General features: G+C 47.2%; 1 protein-coding gene across 2 annotated transcripts in view; it reads left to right on the forward strand.

Annotated features, from left to right (window-relative positions):
• Positions 1–569: 569 nt before the first annotated feature.
• TBC1D20 (TBC1 domain family member 20) overlaps positions 570–27,889 on the forward strand; it is a 28,589-nt gene continuing 1,269 nt past the window's right edge. Inside the window, exons 1-8 of one of the 2 annotated variants that reach the window (XR_015697375.1) lie at positions 570–695; positions 10,655–10,840; positions 12,896–12,976; positions 17,948–18,134; positions 19,732–19,833; positions 22,247–22,388; positions 23,357–23,541; positions 25,303–27,460. Coding sequence is in view for 1 of the 2 variants with exons in the window: in XM_087720651.1 (XP_087576777.1) it covers positions 650–695; positions 10,655–10,840; positions 12,896–12,976; positions 17,948–18,134; positions 19,732–19,833; positions 22,247–22,388; positions 23,357–23,541; positions 25,303–25,561 (1,188 nt within the window). In the remaining variant the exon portion in view is untranslated. Of the gene's footprint in view, positions 696–10,654; positions 10,841–12,895; positions 12,977–17,947; positions 18,135–19,731; positions 19,834–22,246; positions 22,389–23,356; positions 23,542–25,302; positions 27,536–27,889 lie in introns of those variants that run through there. The other variant, XM_087720651.1, reaches the window with a different exon arrangement.

Genomic DNA, 27,889 nt, shown 5'->3' on the forward strand with positions numbered 1-27,889 from the left:
CTTAACAACCGTGCTACTAATTTAACAACTGCAGTGATTCACTTAAAAACCATGGCAAGCAAGGTGGTAAAATAAAGCAAAAGTCAAATTACTCACTTAGCAACATAAATTTTGGGCTTTGTGGTCGTAAATTGAGGACTATCTGTATCTGTAGATCAGCATTTCTCAACCTTGGCGACTTTAGGTCCTGTGGACTTCAACTCCCAGAATTCCCCAGCCAGTGAGAGCTGGCTGGGGGATTCTGGGAGTTGAAGTCCACAGGACTTAAAGTCGCCAAGGTTGAGAAACACTGCTGTAGATAGATTAAAATGTAAGCAGAGAATCCATTCTGTATTTTTCTATCTCTATATTTTTTTTCAATTTTTCACCCCTGAAGCTTGCACTGCGCATCTCTCTACTTTTTTCTATCTCTCCAGGGAAGCCCTCCTCTCCCCCCCGACTTTATGAATCACAGGAGATGGGCGGGCTGGCGCATGCGCCTCAGGAAGGTACGCTCGGCTGTTTACGCCTCCGCGGCGCGTCCCGCAGGCGATTGGCGGAGGCGGCGTGTACGTAATTGGAAGGCGGGACCGTGTGCGTGGACAAGGGAAAAAGGAAGACACGGAGTCCGGCAGGCCGCCGGGATGAACCTCTGCGGTGGCCGGAGACCATGACCCAGCCGAGGCCGCCATGGCTGCATGGCAACGCGGAGCGAGGTACGTAGGCAGGCCCGTCGGGCCCGAGCTGGGCCGCCCGCCGGTCGGCGATCTCGGGGGGACGCGGGGCCTTCTCCTCTGAGGTAAAAGTTGATGCTGCTCTGAGGGGAAGGGAAGGGGCGTGGCCGCGCGGAGGCTCCGCCCCGCTCCTCCTTTGACGGGCTGAGGCAGCCAATCAGAAGAGGCGGCGCCGCCCAGAGGCGGGCGATGAGGGACTTGTTTGGCCCCTCCTCCATGAAGCCCAGGGCAAAGACAGGCAGGCAGGAATCCAACCGGGCGAGCGTCTCGCCTGCATTATCCGATGGGAACGCTCCAGCTCTTTCCCACCTCGCAGGGTTGTGGTTGCGGTGAAAATAGGAGGAAGGCCTATCCGATATATTGGCTGCCTTCAGTTATGTGTAAAGAGATATATATTGTGTGTGTGTGTACAGCATATAGTAACACATATGTAGACCTCAACTTATAGTAGCACATATGTAGACTTCAACTTACAGCATATAGTAACACGTATGTAGCCCTCAACTTACAGCATATAGTAACACGTATGTAGACCTCAACTTACAGCATATAGTAACACATATATAGACTTCAACTTACAGCATATAGTAACACATATATAGACCTCAACTTACAGCATATAGTAACACATATGTAGACTTCAACTTACAGCATATAGTAACACATTTGTAGACTTCAACTTACAGCATATAGTAACACATATGTAGCCCTCAATTTACAGCATATAGTAACACATATGTAGACTTCAACTTACAGCATATAGTAACACATAAGTAGACCTCAACTTACAACATGCAGCTTCAACTTACCAGATGTAGTAACACATGTAGTCCTCAACTTACAACACGTAGTAATACACGTAGTCCTCAACTTATCAGATGTAGTAACACACATAGTCCTCAATTTACAGCATGTAGTAATACACCTAATCCTCAACTTAACAGCATATAGTAACACATATGTAGTCCTCAATTTGCAACATGCACTATCACACGTTCTCAACTTACCAGATGTAGTAACACATGTAGTCCTCAACTTACAACACATGTATAACACGTCATCAACTTACAACATGTAGTAACACATGTAGTCCTCAACTTACAACATGTAGTAACACACATCCTCAATTTACAACACATAATGCACATATCGTCCTTAACTTACAACGTGTAACTCATGTAGTCCTCAACTTACAACATGTAGTAACACACACATGTAGTCCTCAACTTACAACATATAGCACACTTCCTTAACTTACAACACATAACACACACATAGTCCTCAACTTACAACACAAGTAACACACATGTAGTCATCAATTTAAGACACGTAACACACATCCTTAACTTACAACGCATAATAGACATAGTCCTCAACTCACGTGTAGTAACATACATTCTTAACTTAACAACATGTAACACACATGTAGTCCTCAACAACACATAACATACCCGTAATCCTCAATTTACAACACGTAGTAACGCACACACGTCCTTACAGCAGTTCATTTAGTGACCGTCCAAAGCTACAAGGGCGCTGATAAAAGTGACTTCTGACTGTATTTCACGCTTACAACCATTGCAGTGTCGCTGTGGTCCCATGATCAGAATTCAGACACTTGGCAACTGACTTGTATTTGTGGTGGTTGCAGTGTCCTGGGGTCACCTGATCCCCTTTTGTGACCTTCTGACCAGCGAAGTCGATGAGGAAGCCCGATTCGCTTAACAACCTTGTCACTTGCTTAGCAGCTGCAGTGATTCATTAAACAACTGTCGCAAGAAGGGTATAAGATTAGGGCAAAATTTCCTTAACCAATGTTAAGCAGTAGAAATTTTGGACTCAATTGTGCTTGTAAGTCATGAACTGTGTGTGTGTGTGTGTGTGTGTGTGTGTGTGTGTGTGTGTGTGTGTGTGTGTGTGTATTTGTTATATTTATGCTGATAAATAAATAAAGGGAGACTAGTATAGATCTATTTCAAGCTATTTAGCTCTCATCAGCTAGCCATACCCTTACTGGGATTCGAACCTGGGTATGGCTAGCTGATGAGAGCTAAATAGCTTGAAATAGATCTATACTAGTCTCCCTTTATTTATTTATCAGCACAAATATAACAAATGTAACAAAAAGGCAACAGTAAAAAAAATATTGGGTTTCTGCCTGGATGGTCTCTTGTGACGAGCCGAAGGACAGAGAATGGAAGTAGTGATCTTCCTCCCATATTTGGGCATTCCGGGGGTTGTAAAATCTAAATGTGTGTGTGTGTGTGTGTGTGTGTGTGTGTGTGTGTGTGCGCGCGCGCACACACACACACAGAGTACACATAAACATGCACATGCACACGATCTTATATTTTAAATCTAGACTTTGTGATTTTCTCCAGTTCTTCCTTTTCTTCTCTGCAAAGTCCACTGTGCCAACTTTTTTTTAATTTTCTCATTGTGATCATTCTTTTCACCTTTTATTGATTTTATTGTGTTTCTGTGTATATATTTATATGTGTGTGTCTGTCTGTGTATGCATATGTATATATGTATATGTACAGTAAATGAATGCGCATATGGAGAGCAGGGGGGCAGAGTGTCCTCAATTTACAACCGAGCCACACATTTCCATTACTCACTTTGTTAAATGAGTTTTGCCTCGTTTTATGACCTTTCCTGCCACAGTGGCTAAGTGAACCACAGCAGTTCTTGAATTAGTAACACGGCTGTTAAGTGAATCTGCCTCCCCCATTGACTTTGCTTGCCAGAAGGTCTCAAAAAGGTGGCCAAGTGACTCCGGGGCTAGGAAACCGTCATAAATGTGAGTCACTTACCAAGCGTCTGAATTTTGGTCACAGGGATGCTTCAGCAGTTGTGAATGTGGAAAAACCCATTGTAGGTCATTTTTTTCCAGTGCTGCCTGTTGTAACTTCCAACAGTCACTAAACAAACTGTTGTAAGTCAAGTATTACAGGTAGTTGTAGGTAGTGATGGAGATAAAGATGTTACTTAGCCTCGTAAGCAAAACATTCAGAAATCAACCCACAAGCTCGGAGGACGAACCTCCACCCTCCTCGAGATTTATGGATATGGATGGATGCTTGGGTGTGTGTTTACCAAGCCAAGGTGGCGCAGTGGTTAAATGCAACACTGCAGGCTACTTCAGCTGACTGCTAGTTCTGCAGTTCGGCTGTTCAAATCTCACCGGCTCAGGGTTGACTCAGCCTTCCATCCTTCCGAGGTGGGTGAAATGAGGACCCGGATTGTTGTTGGGGGCGATATGCTGACTCTGTAAACCGCTTAGAGAGGGCTGAAAGCCCTATGAAGCGGTATATAAGTCTAACTGCTATTTACATCTGTGTGTGAGAAAAAATACTCCCTATTTTCCCTAATTTCCTATTAAATCTTCTACATATGTGACCATTTATTTTTGCTAGCCCCGGCAAGCTTAATGGGAGAAAAATCCAATCCACAGCTTGTTCTGATTTAGGCTTCCCCAAAAAGCACAAGGCAGATTCCTGGTCTCCACAAAACCCCTTTTATTAAAGGATTGTGAATTCCTCTCATTCGCCTTCAGCCAAGGCCTGGCAAACAGTCTTTCAAAGGAGTATTTATGCCCACAGACCTTATCTAGCTTGGAAAGCTGCCATGTCAATAGTTTCCAAGGGAAGTGCTGCGCAAGGAAAGACTTGGCACAGAGTCTCTGAGATTCACGGACAGATCTTCACGCTCCTGAAACGAACAAGTGAATTACTTCCTGCAAAAGCCCACTCCCCTTTCGCTCCTCTTTTGTTTCCTATGGGAGGGGTCATTCACCTGTCCACCTGTGGCTTTACTCCCAAATCAACCCTGATTTCTCAACTGTTTTTCTGGCAACTCTGCGCATGTGCATACTGGGAACAGGCTCCAGCTGTTCGTCTGCCCCACTGATGTCTGACTCCAAAGGCAGCTGAGAGCTGCCAGACGGCCTCAACCCCCTCTCTGCCTCCGAAGCAGAGCCCTCCTCCGAGCCTTTCCCAGCCTCCAGGACTGGCCCATCTTCCTCCCCAACCTCCTTACTGTCCGAATCTGCTGCTTGCTCTGTCTCCCAAGTCAATGTGTGGGGAGAGATAGGGCATTGCCAGTGGTGCTTTTCAAATAATTTCCCAACCGGTTCTCTGCCCTAATGACCATCTGGGTAGGTGGGGCTTGGTGGTCATGTGACTGGGTGGGCGTGGCCAACTCAAGGTCACTCAGGTCGATGGGCGCTTCGCCTTAGCTGTTCCAATGGTAATAAGGGTTAACCGGAGAGGCAGTTTCTGTAAGCAGGGCAATAAAGATGAGGCTAGAAACAACCCCAGAATGTTTCCTTCCTGCCTTCCTTACAGGATTAGCCCTGTAAAGTGGAGAAAAACAAAAGGAGATTTCTTCCAACAACCGGTTCTCCGAACTGCTTAGAAAGTTACCAACCGGTTCTCCCGAATAGGTGCGAACCGGCTGAATCCCACCACTGGGCATTGCCTCCTGCAAATGAATGCCAAGGGATGAGAGCTTATTACGTTCTGCTCTTCAGTCCCTCCAGCAATTTAGCAGGAAAGGAAGGGAAGGATAACAACACCCCATTGTATAAATCAATCAGCACTTCCTCAAATCAGCATAAAGTCAGGAGTTTCGGCAGGATTTTTTGCTCTGGTTGCATTTTATAGAGGTCGAGCCTTTTCTGGGAATAGAATAAAAGAGTAAATTGTGTGTATTCAGTAGCCATTTCAGTCCGCGTAATCATCAGAGGATGGGTGGCTTCTCAGAAAGCCCCGATTCCTTTATACTCTCGGGAAAATACAGATATTTTTTTCGACTTAACGGACGCAATTGGGAGCAGAGTTACTGTGGCTAAGCAAGGTGGCTGTTAAATGAATCCCAGCCATTTTTGCCAGGGTTGTTAAGCGAATCGTACGATTGTTCAGAGAAAAAATATATCCACCTGGTCGTTAAGCAAATCACGTGGTCAATAAGCGAATCCAGCTTCGTTTGTTGGTTGGAAGGCTGCTGGGGAGCTCCCAAATGGCCACCCCCATTTGGGATGGGATACACCTGTCACAAATCCATGCCAGTTGCCTAGTGCCCAAATTTTGATCACGTGACTCTAGGGTGCCGAGAAGTGCAAGGACCAGTTGTAAATCAGGGATTTTTTCCCCCACATTTATGACAGCCGCAGTATCCTGGAGTCACGTGATCCCCTTTTGCGACCTTCTGACAAATTCGATGCAAAAGCCAGGTTCACTTAACAGCCTTGTTGCTAATTGAACAATTGCAGTGATTCACTTAACAACTGCAGCAAGAAAGGCCATAAAATGGGGCAGAATTCACTTCAATGTCTCAGCAACAAAAAGTTCAGGGCTCAATTGCGGTCGCAAGCCGAGGACTAGCTGCATTAGGTGTGTTTCCCTCTTTGAGTGACTTATAAAGGCGAGATAACAATCTAGTAAATGAATAATATCTCCTATTGCAACTTTTATTCACGTGATGGGGGCTGTGGGTGAGAATCCTGTTCGCTCCTCAACCTCTCCTTCCTTTTAAAATATATGCTTTTAAGGTTGAAGGCTTTTAAGTAGCCATGATTACACTGTTTGTATCTCAATTTCTCTTTTATTTTAATTGCCTGTGCTTTTGATGACATTTGACCTCGGGGAGAGCATCTTTGCTTTGATTCTGGAGACAAAAATAAACTTGCCTTCCATTACTTTGTCCCTGCAGAAAAACTGGCTTAGTTCTACAGATGGTCCTTGACTTACGACCACAATCGAGCCCCAGATTTCTGTGGCTAAGTAATAGCAATAGCAATAGCAGTAGACTTATATACCGCTTCATAGGCCTTTCAGGCCTCTCTAAGCGGTTTACAGAGAGTCAGCATATTGCCCCCAACAATCTGGGTCCTCATTTTACCCACCTCGGAAGGATGGAAGGCTGAGTCAACCCTGAGCCGGTGAGATTTAAACCGCTGACCTGCTGATCTAGCAGTAGCCTGCAGTGCTGCATTTAACCACTGCGCCACCTTGGCTCTTAAGTGAGCCAAGTGAAATGAGATTTGCCCAGTTTTACGACCTCTCTTGCCACAGTGGTTCAGTGAATCCCTGCAGCTGTTATGTTAGTCCTGCGGTTGTTAAGCGGCTTCCCCATGGACTTTGGGTCACAAAAGGGGATCGCATGACATTGCAGCCCGTCATAAATACAAGTCAGTTGCCAAGCTTTTAAATTTTGGTCACGAGGCCATGGGGATGTTGCAACGGTCGTAACTCTGAAAAGCCATCAGTCATCAGTCCCATTTGCAACGCCGTTGTAACTTTGAATGGTCACTAAATGAACTGTTATAAGTCCAGGACTGTCTTTAGTGGAAATCTGGTTCTGTTTTTTTTTTATATTACTACAATACAATGGCAGAGTTGGAAGGGACCTTGGAGGTCTTCTAGTCCAAACCCCTGCCTAGGCAGGAAACCCTACACCGCTTCAGACAAATGGATATCCAACATCCTCTTAAAGACTTCCAGTGTTGGGGCATTCACAACTTCTAGAGGCAACTTCTGTTCCACTGATTAATTGTTCTCACTGTCAGGAAATTTCTCCTCGGTTCGAAGTTGCTTCTCTCCTTGGTTAGTTTCCACCCATTGCTTCTTGTTCTACCCTCAGGTGCCTTGGAGAATAGTTTGACCCCCCTCTTCTTTGTGGCAGTCCATGAGATATTGGAAGGCTGCTATCATGTCTCCCCTGGTCCTCCTTTTCATTAAACTAGACACACCCAGTTCCTGCAACCGTTCTTCATATGTTTTAGCCTCCAGTCTCCTAATCCTCTTTGTTGCTCTTCTCTGCATTCTTCCAGAGTCTCCACATCTTTTCTACATCGTGGCGACCAAAACTGAATGCAGAATTCCAAGTGTGGCCTTCCCAAGGCCTTGTAAAGTGGTATTAACCCTTCAAGTGATCTTGATTCCATCCCTCTGTTGATGCAGCCTAGAACTGTGTTGGCTTTTTTGGCAGCTGCTGGACACGGCTGGCTCCTATTTAAACGGTTGTCCACTAGGACTCCAAGATCCCTTTCACAGTTACTACTGTTGAGCAAGGTACCACATACATATACTGTACCTGTGCATTTCATTTTTGTTGCCTAAATGTAGAACCTTACTCTTTTCACCCTTGAATTTCATTTTATTAGACAGTGCCCAATGTTCAGGTTTGTCCAGATCCTTCTGTATGTAATTAAGCTGATAGTTCCTTACCTTGCTTTGCTAGGCAAGGAAATAAATCTTCAATTCCCCCTCCTGAGATTGGAAAAAATCAAATGTAAAGAATCCATTCAGAGAGTTGACAAGAAAAACACATTGTTCAATTTGGAGGGAACGGAGGAGGAAAAAGAACGTGTCCAAAATGAAATGTCAATCAAAATAAAAGGGAGGGGGGAAATGACAAAATCTATTTTTGGAACTGGGCCGGCTGTTCGACCATTTGTTATAAAAAAAATGAAGGTGCATTCTGCATAGTTCATATAACTTCATGCAACCATATCAGCTTCGGTATTTGCCCTTTTACAATCTGCATTAGACCATTTTGGTGGCGCAGTGGTTAAATGCAGCACTGCAGGCTACTGCTAGATCAGCAGGTCAGCGGTTCAAATCTCACCGGCTCAGGGTTGACTCAGCCTTCCATCCTTCCGAGGTGGGTAAAATGAGGACCCAGATTGTTGGGGGCAATATGCTGACTCTCTGTAAACCGCTTAGAGAGGCCTGAAAGGCCTATGAAGCGGTATATAAGTCTACTGCTATTGCTATATATTGCTATTTTCCTCCTCTTTGTTTTTCCTTCTCATTCTGGAAAGTATTTGGGTCAGGTCTCCTAACGCATTTCGGCTTGGTATTCTTTAAAGCCGGCGAGATTTAGAACTTGGGAAATGTGCCACGCGCAGAGCTGAACAGGCTGTTCAGTTACCTGTCCCAAAATCCTTTTGTAAATATCCAGCATTCAGGTCATTGTATTAAATCCAAGCCAAAGGACAATTAAACCCTCCCAATCTGATTACTCGAGTATGAATTCTAAAACTTCCCATTAGATATGCAATTACGTAAGAGGGGTGTTATGAAAGAGGGATTTGAATACAAACAGGTTGTGCTGCTTCATTCTGGACTCATTGAAGTGATTGTGTTATTTCACACACACACCCAGTAGTTTCTTCCTTGTCCTGCTGATAATGAGGCTTGTGAAATAAATAATTGAGGATTAGCAACTTTTTCATGGCTTTGGTCAGATATGTAGGGCATTCGTGGTTTAAATGCAAAATTTCTAGGAGCGTTGGATGCTTTTTACCTCCCAATATTTCTTTGCTCCTTTATCTTTCAATTTAAATCTCTTTTGAGAGTAGGAAAGAGGGGAGGAATGGGAAGAAGAGGGGAAGGGTAAAGGGGAGGAAGGGGAAGGAGAGAAGGGAAAGGAGGGGAGGAAGGAAGGAAGGAGAGAAGAAAGAGAAGAAACGGGGGTAGGAAGGAGGGAGGGAAGGAAGGAGGGAAGGAAGGAGAGAAGAAAGGAGGGAGGGAAGGAAGGAGGGAATGTAGGAGAGAAGGAAGGGGGAAGGAAGGAGAGAAGGAGAAAAGAAAGGAGGGAAGGAAGGAGGGAAGGAAGGAGAGAAGGAGGGAAGGGGAAGGAGGGAGGGAAGGAAGGGGAGTAGGAGAGAAGAAACGAGGGAAGGAAAGAGGGAGGGAGAGAGGGAAGAAGAAGTAGGACCGTTGTAAGATAAGATGGATCTATGGGATGTTAAGAAAGCAATCTTCAAGTATATTGTCAACAGTAGGGGAAAATGTTATAAATACATATTATTAATAACAGTTATGAGATCATATAATTGTGAATGTATATATGAAATTAAAATTAAATTAAATTAAAAAAAATAAATCTCTTTTGATTTTGGTTGTTTGGTGCCATCTTTTTAAAACAGCCTTCTGAGGTGAGGATGTTTGTTTTCTCAGTCTGTGTTCAAGTTAGGAAGCAAGGATGCGACTTCATTCTGAAAATCCGTGTCAGCTGGCTGGACTGATGCCCGTTGGACTTCCCTTCTTGGGCTTCGGTGCTGAGTGAATTTATTATTCGATTTTTATCCCACTTTTTATTACTTTATAATCAACTCAAGGTGGCCAACGTGCCAGGCCTAATGCTCCTCCTTCCTCCTGTTTTTCCATAACAACAAGCCTGTGAGGTGGGTTGGGCTGAGAGAGAGTGATTGGCCCAAAGTCACCCACCTGTCTTTCATGCCTAAAACAGGACTAGAACTCAAATCTCACCGGCTCAAGGTTGACTCAGCCTTCCATCCTTCCGAGGTGGGTGAAATGAGGACCCGGAGTGTTGGGGGCGATGTGCTGACTCTGTAAACCGCTTAGAGAGGGCTGAAAGCCCTGTGAAGCGGTATATAAGTCTAACTGCTATTGCTATTGCTAACTCACTGTCTCCTGGCAATTGATCCAAAGTCACCTACCTGGTTTTCATGCGTAAGACAGAACTAGAACTCACTGTCTCCTGGTGATTGGCCCAAAGTCACCCAGCCAGCTTTCATGTCTAAAGCAGGACTAGAACTCATTGTCTCCTGGTGATAGACCCAAAGTCACCCACCTTGCTTTCTTGCTTAAGGCAGAACTAGAACTCACCGTCTCCTGGCAATTGACCCAAAGTCACCCAGCTGGCTTCCATGCCTAAGGCAGAACTAGAACTCACATCTCCTGATGATTGGCCCAAAGTCACCCAGCTGGCTTCCGTGCCTAAGGCAGGACTAGAACTCACCGTCTCCTGGCCATTGGCCCAAAGTCACCCAGCTGCCATCGGTGTCTAAAGTGGCGCTAGAACTCACCGCCTCCTGCTTTCTAGGCCGGATCCTTATCCGCTACGCCAGGCGTGATGGTTGGTGGGAGAAACGGCCCTCGGCTGACGTAGGTTTCCGTCTCTTTCAGACTCCGACACCAAGCAGAAGAGGAAGTTAGCCGAGATCTACCAAGTGCTGAGCAATGAGCCGGTGGACATTGCTCCCCTCCGGCGCATGGCTATCAGCGAAGGAGGCCTCCTCCTGGACGAGATCCGCTGCAAAGTGTGGCCCAGGCTGCTCAACGTGAACACCGACGATCTGCTGCCTCCGCCAGGTGAAGCCCTTCCGGGTTCTGACCCCCTGCCCAGCCTCGGGGTGGGCTGCCAGCCCCTCTGCACCCGGAACGTTTCCAGCCCTTAATTCGAGTCCCTGGTGCTCTCTCTGAGCTCGGTTGCTTTCCTGCAGACATCTTATTACCTAACTAGGGAAAATCATCAGTGTGAGAAGGGAGTGGGGTTTGCGGAGAGGAGGAGGAGGACTGTGGAGTCCTTGGGGCTCTCTGAGCTTGGCTTTTTTCCTTCCAGACATTTCATTGCCCAGCTAGGTAACGTCATCAGTGCTAGGAAGGGGGGTTGCGGGGAGGACGAGGAGGACAAGGATGGTGTGATCCTTGTTGCTGTCTGAGCTTGGCTGTTGTTTTCTTGCCGACGTTTCATGACCAATTGGGTTATACCATCAGTGCTAGAAGGGGGTTCCACCACAAAACCGCGTTCGACGAAACCGCGTAGCTGACGTCATCACAGGGCGACAACAGCGCGGAGACAGAAGCATGCTGTAAACGCTAAACCTAAAATTAACCCCTAAACCTAACCCCCCTAAACCTAACCCTTAACCTAACCCTTAACCTAACCCTTAACCTAACCCTAAACCTAACTCTAACCCTTAACCTAACCCTAAACCTAACCCTAAACCTAACTCTAACCCTTAACCTAACCCTAAACCTAACCCTAAACCTAACCCTTAACCTAACCCTAAACCTAATTCTAACCCTTAACCTAACCCTAAACCTAACCCTAAACCTAACCCTTACCTTAACTTGAATCGGCTTGCTTTCAAAGCGCTATTTAAAGCGCCCTTCTTTCTCCGCGCTCGCTGTTGTCGCCCTGTTGATGACGTCAGCGACGCGGTTTAATCGGGCGCGCTTTAGTCGAGCGCGGTTTTGTCGTGCCACGCTAGAAGGGAGCGGGGTTTGGGAGGAGGAGGAGGGCTAGTGGGATCCTTGGTGCTCTCTGAACTTGGTGGTTTTCTTGTAGACTTTTCATTACCCAACTAGATTACATCATCAGTGCTACAAAAGGAGTGGGGATGAGATGCTCACGGAACAAACAAGCTAACCGTAAACAACAACTTATTCAAGGAACCACCAAGAACGCTCCCACCAATACTAACAGGGCAAGCGACTAGCCCATAAGGAAACAGTTAAAACAACAACACACACACTCCTTTCTAACCCTGAAGATATTATCTAGTTTGGTCATGAAATGTCTTCAAGTAAACAGCCAGGCACCAAAGACCCCACAATTCAACCCTGAGCTACATTTATTCCGTGATCCGACAAATTTTTTCCTCCCAATGAAGGCAAAGCTGTGCTTTGAAGAGATTGTAGTGGGGGAGCTGGTTTAGTCTACAGGTAGTCCTCGACTTATAGCAGTTCATTTAGTGACCATTCAAAGGTGCAACAGCACTGAAAGCACTGACTTATGACCATTTTTCACACTTTACAACCATTGCAGCATCCCCGTGGCCACATGATTTACATTCGGATGTGCGGCAATTGACTCGAATTTATGACGGTCGCAGTGATCCCGTTTTGCGACCTTCAGACAAGCAAAGTCAATGGGGGAAGCCAGATTCACTTCACAACCAGGTTACTAACTTAACAAATGCCGTGATTCACTTAACAACTGCGATGAGAAAGGTGAAGAAATGGGGCAAAATTCACCTAACAACTCTCTCTCTCTTAGCAACATAAATTCTGGGCTCAGTTGCGGTCGTAAGTCGAGGACTACAGATACTCTTGTGTCTGAATTTTGATCTCCTGACCGCGGGGATGCTGCAATGGTCGTAAGAGTGAAAACTGGTCATAGGTCCCTTTTTTAAGTGAAGTTGTAAATTTGAACGATCGCTAAATGAACTGTTGTAAGTCGAGGACTTCTTAGAATGTTGGTTAGTTGGAAAATGAGACTCCCTGTCTGCCTGAAACTCCTTAACCATCTTTTTAAGAGGCCTGGCTTGAAATTGTCATGGTTTAACAGCCTATATTCTTAGTTTCCTGGTCTTGTCTTTATAATTACAATTAACTATCCTATTTTTTCGGTGTTCCGTTTAGAGGAAGAACTTCGGGAAAATAGCAAGGATTATCAGCAAGTCCTGTTGGACGTAAGGCGATCCCTTCGACGTTTCCCGCCAGGTATGGTGATCGGTCGATCCTTTTTCTGACCATGAAAACTCACACTGTCCTGCCAAATAATCTCGGTTGAAACAGACTCAATGTCAGAGTTCCAAATAGCGTCCAAAAGTAAATCAGAGTCCGAGGCAAAGTATTGCTCAAAGTTCCAATTGATGAAGAGAGCCATGTTGGCACATCTGGGGAAACCCGAATCTGAAAGCTTCCCGGTTTTCCCCACCCAGTTGAAAGTTCAAGATCTTGCCCCCCACACCCACAAATCCATCCCATGGTCCAATCTCCCACTGCCACGCTGGCAGCTTCCACCCATCCAGTTCCGGTCAGGTGCAGAGGTGCAGAGACAAAGGATGACCTTGGTTTTCTAGAAAGAATGTTGTTATGGCTACATATCATCTAACTCCATACAATCCCCACCTCCCATTTTCCCACAGTAGAAAAATGCAGGGTAGAAAAATGGAAAGTGTGGCAGGTTGAAGACCCAAAAGGAAAGATGGATGCAGGCCTGACGCTCACTTGCTCTGGAGAAGCGGAAGGATCACAGGTAGCCTTCGACTGACAACAATTCATTTAGTGACCGTTTGAAGTTACAGCGGTGCCGAAAAAAGGGACTGACGGCCGTTTTTCACAGGACCATTGTAGCATCCCCAAGGCAGGGGATCAAAATTCAGACGTTTGGCAACCGATTCATATTTATGGCGGTCACAATGTCCCTGGGTCAGGTGATCCCTTTCTGCAACCTCCTGATAAGACAACCCAGTTGTTAAGTGATCTGTGCCCCAAGTTACGACCGTTGTTAAGCGAAGTACTGCAGTGTCTCGCATTTTAGCATCTTACTAGTTTATCTTCTTTGTTATTTATTTATTATTTTATTTTAATCTATATAAAAAAGGCTGTAGGCATGTATGTTCCAGCATAACTCTGGAGCGCCTCGAGCAATTTCAACCAAACTTGGTACACAGATGACTTACCCTCTGGAAACAAATATTGGTGTGTGTGTGTGTGTGTGTGTGTGTGTGTGTGTGTGTGTGTGTGTTAAGACACCCCTGGGGTCCCTTTGTCTGTGTGTTCCAGCATAACTCTAGAACGCCTGGCCCGTTAAGGAGAGCGAGTGCGGCGTCCTAAGAGCAGCAATTGTTTGTGATGTCAGTTCCTTCGCAGCTTCCTCTGGAAAGCCAGCCATGATGTTCGCCCTCCAGTGGACCAATGGGGAAGCGCCTGATGGGTTTGGAGCAAAGGGCCAGAATTGTACACAGGGCGGGAAAGAGGAGCGCATGGGAGTGGGAAGGGAGAGGGCAGGTATGATGGGCATGGGAGGTGGTGGATATCTGCAAAACTTGGCAAGGAGCCTCGGAGAGTCACGAACCAGTGAAGCGAACTAATGGTCTCCTGCAAACTCCACTCCCCTTCCGCTCCTCTTTTATTCCCTCTGGGAGGGGCCATTCACCCTCCACCTGTGGCCTTACTCCCAAGTCGACCCCTGTTCTTTAGCTCTTCCCTTCGCCAGGCAACTCTGCGCATGGGCACACTGGGAACAGGCTCCAGCTCTCCAAGCCAGATAAAGGTCTGTGACCATAAATCCTCCCTCGAAAGACTTTGCTGGAGATGAAGGAGCAGAATCCGCAGTCAATTAATAAAAGGGGATTTTGTCGGGACGAGTAATTTGCTTCCTGCTCTCGGGAAGCCTCGGTCAGATCAGCGATAGCAGGAGAAATGAAAAGATGGGAAAAGGAGACAGGGCTGTGGGAATTAAGTGCTCGGCGAGAGCCATGGCACCGGGTGGAGACGGGACGGCTATCTTTGTGTCTAGTTCTTTTGGCAATTACGGTCTATCTCGAGAACTCCCCGGGCAGGATCCTTCCCTTCCCCACCTCAACCCCCTTGCGATCCTTGTGGCTATAGCAACCCCCCAAGTGGCTTGGAAGGAGTCGATCTTTAGAGATCTTTTTCCCGGTGGATCTGCCTGGTGCTTCCTCTCAGCCGGGTTGCTGTCAGCTCCACATTGTGACCTTCCTCTGCCACTCAAAAATTATTAGTCCTTACCGTGCCATTCGGTTGCTGGCTTCCACACTCCAGGTCAGTCCTCAACTTACGATCCCGTTGAGCTCAACGTTTCTGGGATGTGGGTTTTTGCCTCCGTTTTACGAGCTTTCTTGCCACCGTGGTGACGTGACTCGCTGCAGTGGATAACCTGGTTGTTAAATAAACCTGGCTTATCCATTGACTTTGCGCTCTACATGGGGCAGCCCTTGAGGAGTATTTGGAGACTTCAACTCGTCCAGAACGCAGCCGCGCGAGCGATCGTGGGTACACCTCGGTACACCCACGTTACACCTATCCTCCGCGAGCTGCACTGGCTACCGATCAGTCTCCGGATACGCTTCAAAGTGCTAGTCGTAACTTATAAAGCCCTTCATGGTATTGGACCTGGGTACTTGAGAGACCGCCTGCTGCCAATGACCTCCCACAGACCCATTAGATCTCACAGGGTCGGCCTCCTCCGGGTGCCATCTACCAGCCAATGCCACCTGGCTATTACCCGGGGGAGGGCCTTCTCTGTGGCAGCTCCAGCCCTCTGGAACGAACTCCCCGCAGGGATTCGGACCCTCACCTCTCTCCAGGCCTTCCGAAAAGCCGTCAAAACCTGGCTTTGCCGGCAGGCCTGGGGGTGATGAGTTCCCTCCCCTCTCGACATGTATGGTTGTGCGACTGTTGTTTACTTTTATTATTTGTATTTTATTTTTTATGTTCCCCTTTTTCCCCCTTGAATTGTTCGCCGCCCTGAGTCCTCCCGGAGAAGGGCGGCATACAAATAATAAAATTCTATTCTATTCTATTCTTGGGACACAGCAACTGTCGTACGTATGAACCAGTTGCCAAGCATCTGAATTTTGATCACGTGACCCCCAGGGATGATGGTTGTGAAGTGTGAAAAACGGTCACGTCACATTTTGAATGAGCTGTTGAAAGTCAAGGACCACCATCCTAGCTTGTTGGTTCTTTAGAATGGAAGCGAATAGCAGAGCTGGAAGGGGCCTTGGAGGTCTTCTAGTCCAACCCACTGCTCAAGCAGGAGACCCTAGACCATTTCAAACAAATGGTTGTCCAGCCTCTTCTTAAAAATCCCCAGTGTTGAAGCATTCGCAACTTCTGAAAGGGAAGCTGTTCCACTCATTCACTCTTCTCAAGAAACTTTTCCTTAATTCTAGGTTGCTTCTCACCTTGATTGTGAGAATGGGATTTAGATAAGCATCTTCTTCCTTCTTCCGTTGCTTCATTCCTCCTCGCGTCCCTATTTCTAGGGAACCCTAACCATACAGAGGAATGATTGAGTCCGTCATCTGCACCTCCATAACTGTCTGGTTTGGCTCTGCAACCCAACAAGACAGACACGGACTTCAGAGGAGAATCAGAACAGCAGAAAAAACAGTTACTGTCAATCTGCCTTCCATTGAGGACCTGGACACTGCAGGAGTCAAAAAGAGGGCTGTGAAAATATCTACAGACCCCTCGCATCCGGGACATAAATTGTTTCAACTCCCACCCTCAAAACGACACTATAGGGCACTGCACACCAAGACAAATAGACACAAGGACAGTTTTTCCCCAAACACCATCACTCTGCTAAACAGATAATTCCCTCAACACTGTCTAACTATTTACTAAGGCTGCATTCCTATTACTATTTGTCTTCCCATCATTCCTATCCCCCATCTCCTCCCACTTATGACTGCAGGACTGTCACTTTGTGGCTTGTTTTCTTATGATTTATACTGATATTGTTTCCTGATTGCTTATTTGTACCCTATGACTATCATTAACTGTTGTCCCTTATGATTCTTGACGAATGTATCTTGTCTTTTTATGCACACTGAGAGCATCTGCACCAAAGACAAATTCCTTGTGTGTCCAATCACACTTGGCTAATAAATAATTTCTATTCCATTCTATTCTATTCCATTCTATGTCCTGTCCTGTCCTGTTTTATTCTGTTCCTTATTTCTATTCTATTCAGAATTCTCCTATTCTATTCTTTTATTCTATTCTTTATTTCTGTTCTATTCTTATTTAGAATTATCTTATTCTATTCTATTCAGAATTATTTTTTCTATTCTATTCTTTATTTCTATTCTATTCCATCCCATCCTGCCCTATCCTATTCTTATGATTCTTGATGAATGTATCTTCTCTTTTTATGCACACTGAGAGCCTATGCACCAAAGACAAATTCCTTGTGTGTCCAATCACATTTGGCCAATAAAGACTTCTGTTCTGTTCCGTTCCATTCTATATCCTGTCCTGTCTTGTCCTGTTCTGTTCTGTTTTATTCTGTTCCTTATTTCTATTCTATTCAGAATTCTTTTCTATTCTTTTACTCTATTCTTTATTTCTATTCTATTCTTATTTAGAATTGTCTTATTCTATTCTATTCAGAATTATCTTTTTCTATTCTATTCTATTCTTTATTTCTATTCCATCCCATCCCATCCCGCCCTATCCTATTCTTATGATTCTTGATGAATGTATCTTGTCTTTTTATGCACACTGAGAGCATCTGCACCAAAGACAAATTCCTTGTGTGTCCAATCACATTTGGCTAATAAAGAATTTCTATTCCATTCTATGTCTTGTCCTGTTCTGTTTTATTCTGTTCCTTATTTCTATTCTATTCAGAATTCTCTTACTCTATTCTATTCTTTTATTCTATTCTTTATTTCTATTCTTTTATTCTATTCTTTATTTCTATTCTATTCCTATTTAGAATTATCTTATTCTATTCAGAATTATCTTTTTCTATTCTATTCTATTCTTTATTTCTATTCTATTCCATCCCATACCATCCCACACAATCCTATTCTTATGATTGTTGACGAATGTATCTTGTCTTTTTATGCACACTGAGAGCAACTGCACCAAAGACAAATTCCTTGTGTGTCCAGTCACACTTGGCCAATAAAGAATTTTCTTCTATTCTAGACATGCCCGATGAGCAGAGAGAGGGTCTCCAGGAAGAGCTGATAGACTGCATCCTGCAAGTTCTGCAACGCAACACGCAACTCCATTATTACCAGGGATACCATGACATTGTGGTCACCTTCCTTCTCGTGGTGGGGGAGAGGCTGTCTGCCACCCTGGTGGAAAAACTATCAACCCATCATCTCAGGTACTTCTATTATCTAGCATTTCTCAACGTTGGCAGCTTAAAGATGGGTGGACTTCAACTCCCAGAATTCCCCAGCCAGCCAAACTGGCTGGCTGGGGAATTCTGGGCGTTGAAGTCCACCCATCTTTAAGCTGCCAACGTTGAGAAACACAGCTTTAATTGATTGAAATATCTGTAGCTCAGTTTATGTGATTGGAGCGTTGCTGGTCTGTTCTGACCTGGGCTTCCTTAAAAAGCATGAAGCGGAGTCTTAGTCCCGGCAAAACCTCTTTTATTTACACGACTGTGAGTTCCTTTCATTCACAGTCCGCCAGGCTTAGCAAACAGTCTTTCCGAGGAATATTTATCAACACGAACCTTATCTCGCTTGGCGAGCTGCCAGATAATTAGTTTCCAAGCGTAAAACTTGGCATAGAGTCTCTTAAAGTCACAAACAGAACTTTCCACTCTTGAAACGACCGAAGGAACGAATTGTTTCCTGCAAAAGCCCCCTCCCCATTCGCCCCTCTTTTGAGTCCTATGGGAGGGGCCAATCACCCAGTGGCTTTACTCCCAAGGCGACCCTGATTTCTGAGTTGTTCTTGTCTTCCGGCAGCTCTGCGCATGCGCACACTGGGAACAGGCTCCTGCTGTTCCTCTGCCTCACTGCTGTGTAGCTCCCTCTATGCCTCCGACGCAGAGCCCCCATCTGAGCTTTCCTCAGCCCCCAGGACTGGCCCATGTTAGCTCCGCTGGCCGCCGGCGGGCCACAACATGGTCACCCTGAATAGAGATAGTGCTCAACTTACAACAATTCATTTAGTGACAGCTCAAAGTTACGACAGCAGTGCAAGTGACTTACGATTTTTCCCATTTATGACCTGTGTCACACGCTGATCAGGTGATCAAAATTCAGGTGGTTTCATATTTATGGCGGTCGCAGTATCCTGGGCTCTTATCATCCCCTTTTGACGATTAAAGTCAATGGGGAAGCCAGATTCACTTAACAACCGGGGGACTCACTTATCAACTGCAGTGACTGACTTCACAGTCGTGGCAAGAAAAGGGGTAAAACGGGGCAAAACTCACTTAACAAATGTCTCATTCAGTAAAGTTTGGGGTCATAAGCCGAGGATTCTTTGTGCTGTACTTAAAATCCAGAAGAGTCATATTTTTTTCCATTGTAACACAAAAATCCCTTTAGGTGCCCTTCATGTATAACACATCCAAACCCTTTACATGGCATGTTTTTGGGAGTCTTATTTCCCACGTCTTGCCCTCACCTTTAATCCTAAATTCCTGCCCCCCACTAACAAAATGAACAAATTTCTGATGTTTAAACCAAAAACAGGACAACACCCCCAAACGAGGCTCCAGCTCCCCTCCAGGATCTCAGACAAAAATGCTGGCGGTCTGCATTTCTTAAACATCCTTGGAGGAGTATAATAAACACAAATGTTTCTCGGATTGCAGTTTGCATCACTTGCATTGTGCCCTTTGTGTTGTTCCTGTGGTTATGCAGGTTGTTCGTGGTGTGTGTGTGTGTGTGTGTGTGTGTGTGTGCATGTGTTCACCCTTGTTGCATTCTAACTTTTGCTAATCTTTTCTTTGGCTGCAGGGATTTTATGGACCCAACTATGGAAAACACCAGACACATTTTAAATTATCTGATGCCCATCATAGACCAAGTGAATCCGGATCTCCATGATTTCATGCAAAGGTATTCTAAGTTTTAGGGGTTTCCCCCCCCCCCCGAGTTCAGGGAGTCTTACAATCCTTTGTTTAGTGACTATTCAGAGTTAGAACGGCACCGAGAACAGTGACTTACAAACAGTTTTCACACAACTCTTGTAGCATTCTCATGTTCACGAAATCAAAATTTGGGTGCTCAGCAACTTTGTATGTTATTTAAGAGTTGCAGCATCTAACACATGATTTTCGTTGGGAGCCCTTCCCTCTCCCCCTCACCCTACCTTCCTTCCCTCCTTTCCTTTCCTTCCCTCACTCCCTTCCCTCTTTCTTCCTTTCTTCCTTCTTTTCCTTCCTACATTACCTCCCTCCCTTCTTTCCTTCCTTCCTTCCCTTACTCCCTTTCTTTTCTTTCTTCCTTCTTTTCCTTCCGTCCTTCCTTTCCTTCCTACATTACCTCCCTTCCTTTCCTTCCTTCCCTCGCTTCCCTTCCCTTTCTTTTCTCCCTTCCTTCCTTCTTTTCGTTTCTTCCTTTCCTTCCTACATTATCTCCTTCCCTTCTTTCCTTCCTTCCTTCCCTCTTTCTCTTTCCTTCCTTCTTTCCTTCCTTCCATCACTCTCTTCCTTCTTGTGTTCCTTCCTTCCTTCCTTTCCTTCCTACATTACCTCCCTTCCTTCTTTCCTTCCTTCCCTCACTCCCTTCCCTTTCTTTTCTCCCTTCCTTCCTTCTTTTTGTTTCTTCCTTTCCTTCCTACATTATCTCCTTCCCTTCTTTCCTTCCTTCCCTTCCCTCTTTCTTTCTTCCTTCTTTCCTTCCTTCCCTCACTCCCTTCCTTCTTGTGTTCCTTCCTTCCTTTCTTTCTACATTATCTCCCTCCCTTCTTTCCTTCCTTCCTTCCCTCACTCCCTTCCCTCTTTCCTTCCTTCCTTCTTTTCCTTCCTTATCTCCCTCCCTCCCTGCCTTCCTTGTCATACGATCACCACTTATAATCTTCCTAGCCGGCTTCGGACAAGCAAGTCAATGAGAGAAGCCAGATTCTCTTTAACGACTGTATGATTCCCTTAAAGGCAGTGATTCGCTTAAAAACTGTGGCCAGAAAATGGGGCAAAACTCGCCTAACAATTGCCCCACTTAGCAATGAAGATTTTCTGCTCCGTTGTGGTTGCAAGTCAAGGACCACCTATAAGGAGGCTTTCAATCTTTTATTAGTGGCAACATTTTGAATTAAGCAAGAATTGGTGGAAGCTCCTCCATCCCTGGAGGTTTGCAAGAAGAGATTTGTCTGAAATGGTCTAGGGTAGCGATGGGGAACCTTTTTTGGCTCACGTGCCATAAGCGGGGGGAGCGCAGGGGGGGGGTTGTGCGCGGGCATGCCGCACCCATAATGCAATGCGCGTTACGCACCCCACCACGCATGCGCGCAGGACAGGCACTCCACCCCATTTTTTGCATGCTTTTTTCGCCCTCCTCAGGCTCCAGAGGCTTTACAGGAGCCTGGGGAGGGCGAAAACAGCCTCACCTGTCCGTCCCCCCCCCCCCCCCCGGAGGCTTCAGGAGCTTCCCTGAAGCCTCCGGAGTGCAAAAAACCTATGGGCAAACCAGAAATTCGGGAACGGGCTTCCAGTTTGCTTGTAGGACCGGTTTAAGCCCTCCGGAGCCTTCAGGGACCTTCAGGAGGCTTCACTGAAGCCTCCAGAGGGCGAAAAACGGCCCTACGGCCAAACCAGAAGTCCATTCCCAAACTTTCGGTTTGCCTATAGAGCCGTTTTTTGCCCTCTGGAGGCTTCAGTGAAAGCTGAAGCGAAAGAGCGAAAAACAGCTTTAAAAGAAGGCCGAAGACAGCCGGCGCACGCTGGATGCCTCGCATGCCCTCACAAATGGTTCTGTGTGCCACCTGTGGCACACATTCCATAGGGTCGCCATCACGGGTCAAGGGTCTCCTGCTTGAGCAGGGGATTGGACTAGATGACCTCCAAGGTCCCTTCCAGATCTATTCTGATTGAGATTGGGGTGGGGAGAAGCCGGGTTTCCACCGAGTTGACCTTGAGCCGAGGTGGCGCAGTGGTTAGGGTGCAATACTGCAGGCCACTTCAGCTGACTGCTATCTGCAGTTCAAGGGTTCTAATCTCACCGGCTCAAGGTTGACTCAGCCTTCCATCCTTCCGAGGTGGGTGAAATGAGGACCCGGATTGTTGTTGGGGGCGATATGCTGACTCTGTAAACCGCTTAGAGAGGGCTGAGAGCCCTATGAAGCGGTATATAAGTCTAACTGCTATTGCTATTGCTATTCTTTTTTAGGCTCCATTTGTGTTTCCCTTGAAGGAAAAGAATCTCGTTATGTTGCAACTGTCTGTCTCTGAAGAGAGGAAGAGAGTCTGTTTGCTGAGTGGATACAGATATTATATTAAAACATTTTCCTCTCCTTTTTTGTTTCCCCCCCTAGAGCCGAAGTGGGAACCATCTTCGCCCTCAGTTGGCTGATCACCTGGTTCGGACACGTCCTGTCCGACTTCAAGCACGTGGTGCGGTTATACGACTTCTTCCTCGCCTGCCACCCACTGATGCCCATCTACTTTGCAGCAGTGGTAGGTGCCCGGAGGGGACGCCAGGTGGGCCAAGCATGGATGGGGATAGGAGGAGGAAGAGGAGAGCCATTCCAATATCTCAGGGGTTGCCACAAAGAAGAAGGAGTCAAGCTATTCTCCAAGGCACCTGAGGGCAGAACAAGAAGCAATGGGTGGAAACTAATCAAGGAGAGAAGCAACTTAGAACGGAGGAGAAATTTCCTGACAGTCAGAACAATTAATCAGTGGAACAGAAGTTGCCTCCAGAAGTCATGAATGCTCCAACACTGGAAGTCTTTAAGAAGATGTTGGATAGCCATTTGTCTGAAACGGTATAGGGTTTCCTGCCTAGGCTGGGGGTTGGACTAGAAGACCTCCAAGGTCCCTTCCAATTCTTCTATTGTGTTGTATTGTATTCTGAAGGGGACCAATCTTGCTCTCCGGTCCTGAGACCCTAGGGGGGCTAACCAGGAGCCCCGCAGAGCCCCCCAAGGAGGACAGGAACAACAACTGCATCTGACTCGTGATTTCCCTTGGGCTAATCCCTTCCCTTCTCTTTCCAACCCCTCCACCTTCCTTCCTTCCCTCCCCTCCCTTTCCTTCTTTTCCTTATCTTTCTCTCCTTCCTTCCTTCCCTACCTTCTTCTCTCCTTTTCCTTTTCCCTTTCCTTCCTTCCTTCCCTTTTCTCGCAATCCCCTCCACCATTCTTCCCTCTCCTCCTTTCCCCCCTTCTCCTTTTTCCTATTTCCTTCCTCCCTTTCCTCTTGTTCTTCATTACTCTTTCCTCCCTTCCCTTCTTTTTTCTCTTCCCTTACAAGTCTCACCAGTTCCAACTGGTTGTGGTGGTGTACAATCCCCCCCCCCCAATCTAACTCAAGGGAAGACGCCTTGTTTGGAAAGGCTTGGGTGGGAGACTTTGGTCTCCTCGTCATCTCAAACCTAGAAGGGGGATCAGCCGAGCTGAGTTCTTCGTTGCTTCCCTTGGCAGATTGTCCTCCATCGGGCACCGGAGGTCCTGGCCTGCGACTGCGACATGGCTTCCGTCCACCATCTGCTGTCCCAGATCCCCCAGGACCTCCCTTACGAGATGCTCATCAGTCGGGCTGGAGACCTCTTCGTTCAGTTCCCGCCTTCAAAGCTCGCCCAGGAAGCGGCTCAGCAGCAAGCCGAGAGGTGAGGAGAAGCCTCCGTCCCTGGGGTTTGGGGCCCAGTGGGCACCACGCCACCATCCCTGGCAAGACCCTCGTGGCATTCAGTTCCTGTTTCTGCCAGGGTTCCAAATAGCATCCAGAATTAAATCAGAGTCCAAGGCAAAGGATTCCTCAAAGTTCCCATTGATGAAGAGAGCCATGTTGGCACATCTGGGGAAACCCGAATCTGAAAGCTTCCTGGTTTTCCCCACCCAGTTGAAAGTTCAAGATCTTGTCCCCCACATCCATAAGTCCATCCCATGGTCCAATCTCCCACTGCCATGCTGGCAGCTTTCACCCATCCAGTTCCGGTCAGGTGCAGCGGTGCAGAGACAAAGGATGACCTTGGCTTTCTAGAAAGAATGTTGTTATGGCTGCATAGCATCTAACTCCCTACAATCCTCCCTCCCATTTTCCCACCATAGAAAATGCCTCGTAGAAGAATAGAAAGTGTGGCAGGCCTGAGACTCAAATGATGGCTGCAGGCCTGACAGTATCTGTGTTACTCGCCCTGGTAGAGTGCTGCGAGAGGAAGGAGGGGCCTTGACGTTCAAAGCACTCCGTCCATTTCTGGAAGGTTCTACAGGAGCCATTCCAGAAGGATCAGGGGTTGCAAGATTAAGCAACACGGTTGCTAAGTGAGTTTTGCCCCTTTTCCCAACCTTTCTTGCCTCAGTTTCTTAAGTGAATCACCACAGTTGTAAATGAGTCACATGGTCATTAAGTGAATCTGGCTTCCCCACATTGACTTGGCTTGTCAGAAGGTCGCAGAAGGGGATCACGTGACCCCGGGACACTCAAACCATCATAAATAAGAATCAGTGGCCAAGCGTCCGAATTTTCTTCCCGTGATCATGGGGCTGCTGCAACGGTCGTATGTGTGAGATATGGTCCTACTAAGTCACTTTTTTCAGGTTTAACATTTTCATGTAGTTATATCGGTAGCTCAGTGGCTAAGACGCTGAGCTTGTCAATCAGAAAGGTTGGCAGTTTGGGGGTTCGAACCCTCAGTGCCGCATAACGGAGTGAGCTCCCGTGACTTGTCCCAGCTTCTGCCAACCGAGCAGTTCGAAAGCAGGTAAAAAATGCAAGTAGAAAAATAGGAGCCACCTTTGGTGGGAAGGGAACAGCCTTCTGTGTGCCTTCGGCGTTGAGTCATGCCGGCCACATGACCACGGAGACGTCTTTGGGCAGCGCTGGCTCTTCGGCTTTGAAACGGAGATGAGCACTGCCCCCTAGATTCAGGAACGACCAGCACATATGTGCAAGGGGAACCTTTACCTTTTTATGGAGTTAAACAATAATATAAAATACAAAAGTAAATGGAAAAGCAGTGGGGCGGGAACGTGACCTGACAAATGCACGCACGACAAAACTGTGCTGACAAAACCGCAGCGCTAAAACTGTGACGTCATCAATGCGGCGACAACAGCGCGGCAACAGAAGCGTGATTTAAGTTAAGGTTAGGGTTAGGTTTACAGCGCGCTTCTGTTGCCGCGCTGTTGTCGCTGCGCTTCAGCGCTCATTCGTCGGCATGCTTTAGAACTCGCGGTTTTGTCACCGCGGTTTAGTCGGGCACGCTTTTGTTGGTGAACTGGGCGGGAAAGGGTGAAGAGCCAGCCCCCTTTTCAGTGCCGTTGTAACTTCAAATGCTCCCCAAGCTAATGGTTGTAAGTGGAGGACTGGCTGTATTTCACAACTGAAGTCCCTCTCCTTTTTTCTTCCCTCCCCCTCCCCGCGGCAGAACGGCGGTTTCCACCTTCAAAGACTTTGAGCTGGCTTCATCCCAGCAACAGCCGGACACCATCCTCCGCCAGCGCTTCCGAGAACAACACCGGGTGGAGGAGAGAGCCAAGTCTCTCTTAGCGACCAAACCCAGGACCAACCGCTTCGTCAAGCTGGCCGTGATGGGGCTGACGGTGGCGCTGGGGGCGGCCGCCGTGGCGGTGGTCAAGAGCGCCCTCGAATGGGCCCCCAAATTTGAACTCCAGATCTTCCCTTAGGGCTGAAGGACGGAAGGAATGTCCTTTCTCATCCTCCGCTCCGCGAGCTGAAAGCCACCTCGGCGGAAGACAAGCTGAGTTTTGAGGCCAGCAGCCCCGAATCCGTTCCCTTCCGCAAGCAACCTTCGGCCGTCGGAGAGCGGACCGTTGCCTTGGGCTGCCCCAGGGTGCGTGGTCTCAACTTCTGCTCGCTCTTCCGGCCAGCAAAGGAGCAACTCTTCTCCACGAAGACCCCCCCTTCTGTCCCCCGTCGTCCGCCAGATGAACAGAGACGTCTCGGCGTGCCCGTTCGGAGGAGGAGATTCGGTAGTGTTCCTGCGGTTTTATCCAAAGCAGAGACCCCTTCCCTGGGATCTTGAGAACGAGCGATTCTTGGTCGCCTGTCTTAACCCAAAATGGGAGAAGAAATATGGAAGAAGAAGAAAAATTCTCACCAGTTGCCAACGGCAGGACTGGATTCTCGCTAGTTCTCGTTTCAATATTTTGTGTCAGCAGGGAGAAAAAAAAAACCGTTAACGCACGGAATGGATCCACAACTTGGCAACTTTTAAGACCCGTTTTAGACTTTTAGGAATTCTGGGAGTCGAAGCCCACAAATCTTCAAAGCTGCCGAGATCGGACACCCTTGGAATGGATCTTCTTAGGACTTTCAAACTGATCCGTTGCCATGCAAGCCGGGGGGGAGGGGGGTTAAAAATCAAACCAGATCACCCAATTTGAAGGGCGAGACAGAGCAAACTTCCCCAAAGGAAAAAAAATAAAACTTTCCTTTCCCTGCATGAATAATTCTCAACAAGGCGGCGCATCTAATCCATAATTTCCCCACTGCAAACGCCTCTCTCACAAGTGTCCTTACCCAACCTTCGCTACCTTGGACAGACGAGTTCTCGGCTACCTTGGAAGCGACCGGAGCAGAAAGCTCCTAAGAGCCACACTTCCCAGCACTCCCGATACCCGAGCCGAGATCCGCTCACTTTGACAACGTTCCACATTGCGTTGACCCCAAGAGCAGAGCATTGAGGTGGACAGTTGCGGAGTCCTGCTGCGTCCTTCAAGCTGAAACTCAAGATGTCCTTCAGAAACCACAGCTTCCGCGAAACGCCAAGGGCCACGCCCTGGAGACTTCACCTCTGGGTGTTTTTTTCTTTCAAAACCGTTTGCATTGAATTCTCCTCTGTGCCCGAGACTTACGGCTTCTTCCGGAGAAGCCGCCAGGACACCCACAACGAGTGGTCCTTCTCATGCCCCTTGTGGGCCTTCTCTTCTGGACGAGCTCAGGGCTGGTGGCGGAAGGTCCGCGCCTTCCTCCAAGGGGTTGGATTGTGTTTGCGTGGTTCTGAAGACCACTTGATCACCCAAGAAGCTAGGTTGGACTTCAGCCTCTGCTTTGCCTTGAAGATGAAGTAGTTGTTCAGATGTTTCTAGGCCAGGGGTGCCAAATTCATGTCCCCATCCGGCCCACGGGCCACTTTAAACCTGGCCCACTGGGCCAGCCGGAAAATAGCAAAGGACTGGCCCATGCTAGTGAAAACAGGATGGGGGTGACTCACACACACACCGTTTTCGGCCTGGATGGCTTCTTGCAGCACTTTGCCAGCCAAAATGGAGCACCGGGGGGGGGGGGGGCACAGCAGGGTGCTACAAGAGGTATCCCCCCCCCCCAAGCAGGCCCATGGAGAACTACAGTTGTGATCCGGTTTTGGAAGAAATCCAGTTTGACACCCCTGTTCTAGGCAGTCGGACCATGAGTCCCCCAACGTTTTTGACAACGGGTTTTGAACTGTACCATCCCACTGAAAGGGGAGAGGAGCATAGGTAGACGTTCCCCAACGGTTTGGATCGAAAACCTGGTGTCATATCATAAGAAGCAGGCATGGTGTGGTGCCATCCGAGCAAGCAGTGACAAAAAAGGGTGTCAACTCCCAACGTCGTCATAGAGAGAGAAGAGGGGGAGGAGTGCATTCCACATGTACTGACGGCTGAAGTCGGATCTCAGATTATTGCAGCAGGCTTGGGAGGGGTGCACCTCATAGGGAAATGTGATTTATGACACAGACTGAGGGGAGGAGAGGAACGAGTAAAGTTCAGCTATAACTAAACAAAGCTTACACCTGACTGTCTGTAAGGCTTCCTAAAAATTTGCTAATTGATTCATGAGTATCGAGCCAAGTTTCAATACAAAACCCAGTCATTTATTAGGAGCAGCACTAGGCAAGATCTGTTCGCAGCCAAGTCTAAGCCTCATTTGAGTTATAGCTGAACCTTACCCCTGTTCCTCCTCTCCCCTCAGTCTGTGTCATAAATCACATTCCCCTATGAGATGCACCC

The sequence above is a fragment of the Thamnophis sirtalis genome, unplaced genomic scaffold (genome assembly GCF_051295495.1).
Source record: "Thamnophis sirtalis isolate CommonGarterSnake01/CBP01778 unplaced genomic scaffold, rThaSir2_p1.2 scaffold_7, whole genome shotgun sequence".
NCBI classification, from domain to species: domain Eukaryota; kingdom Metazoa; phylum Chordata; class Lepidosauria; order Squamata; family Natricidae; genus Thamnophis; species Thamnophis sirtalis.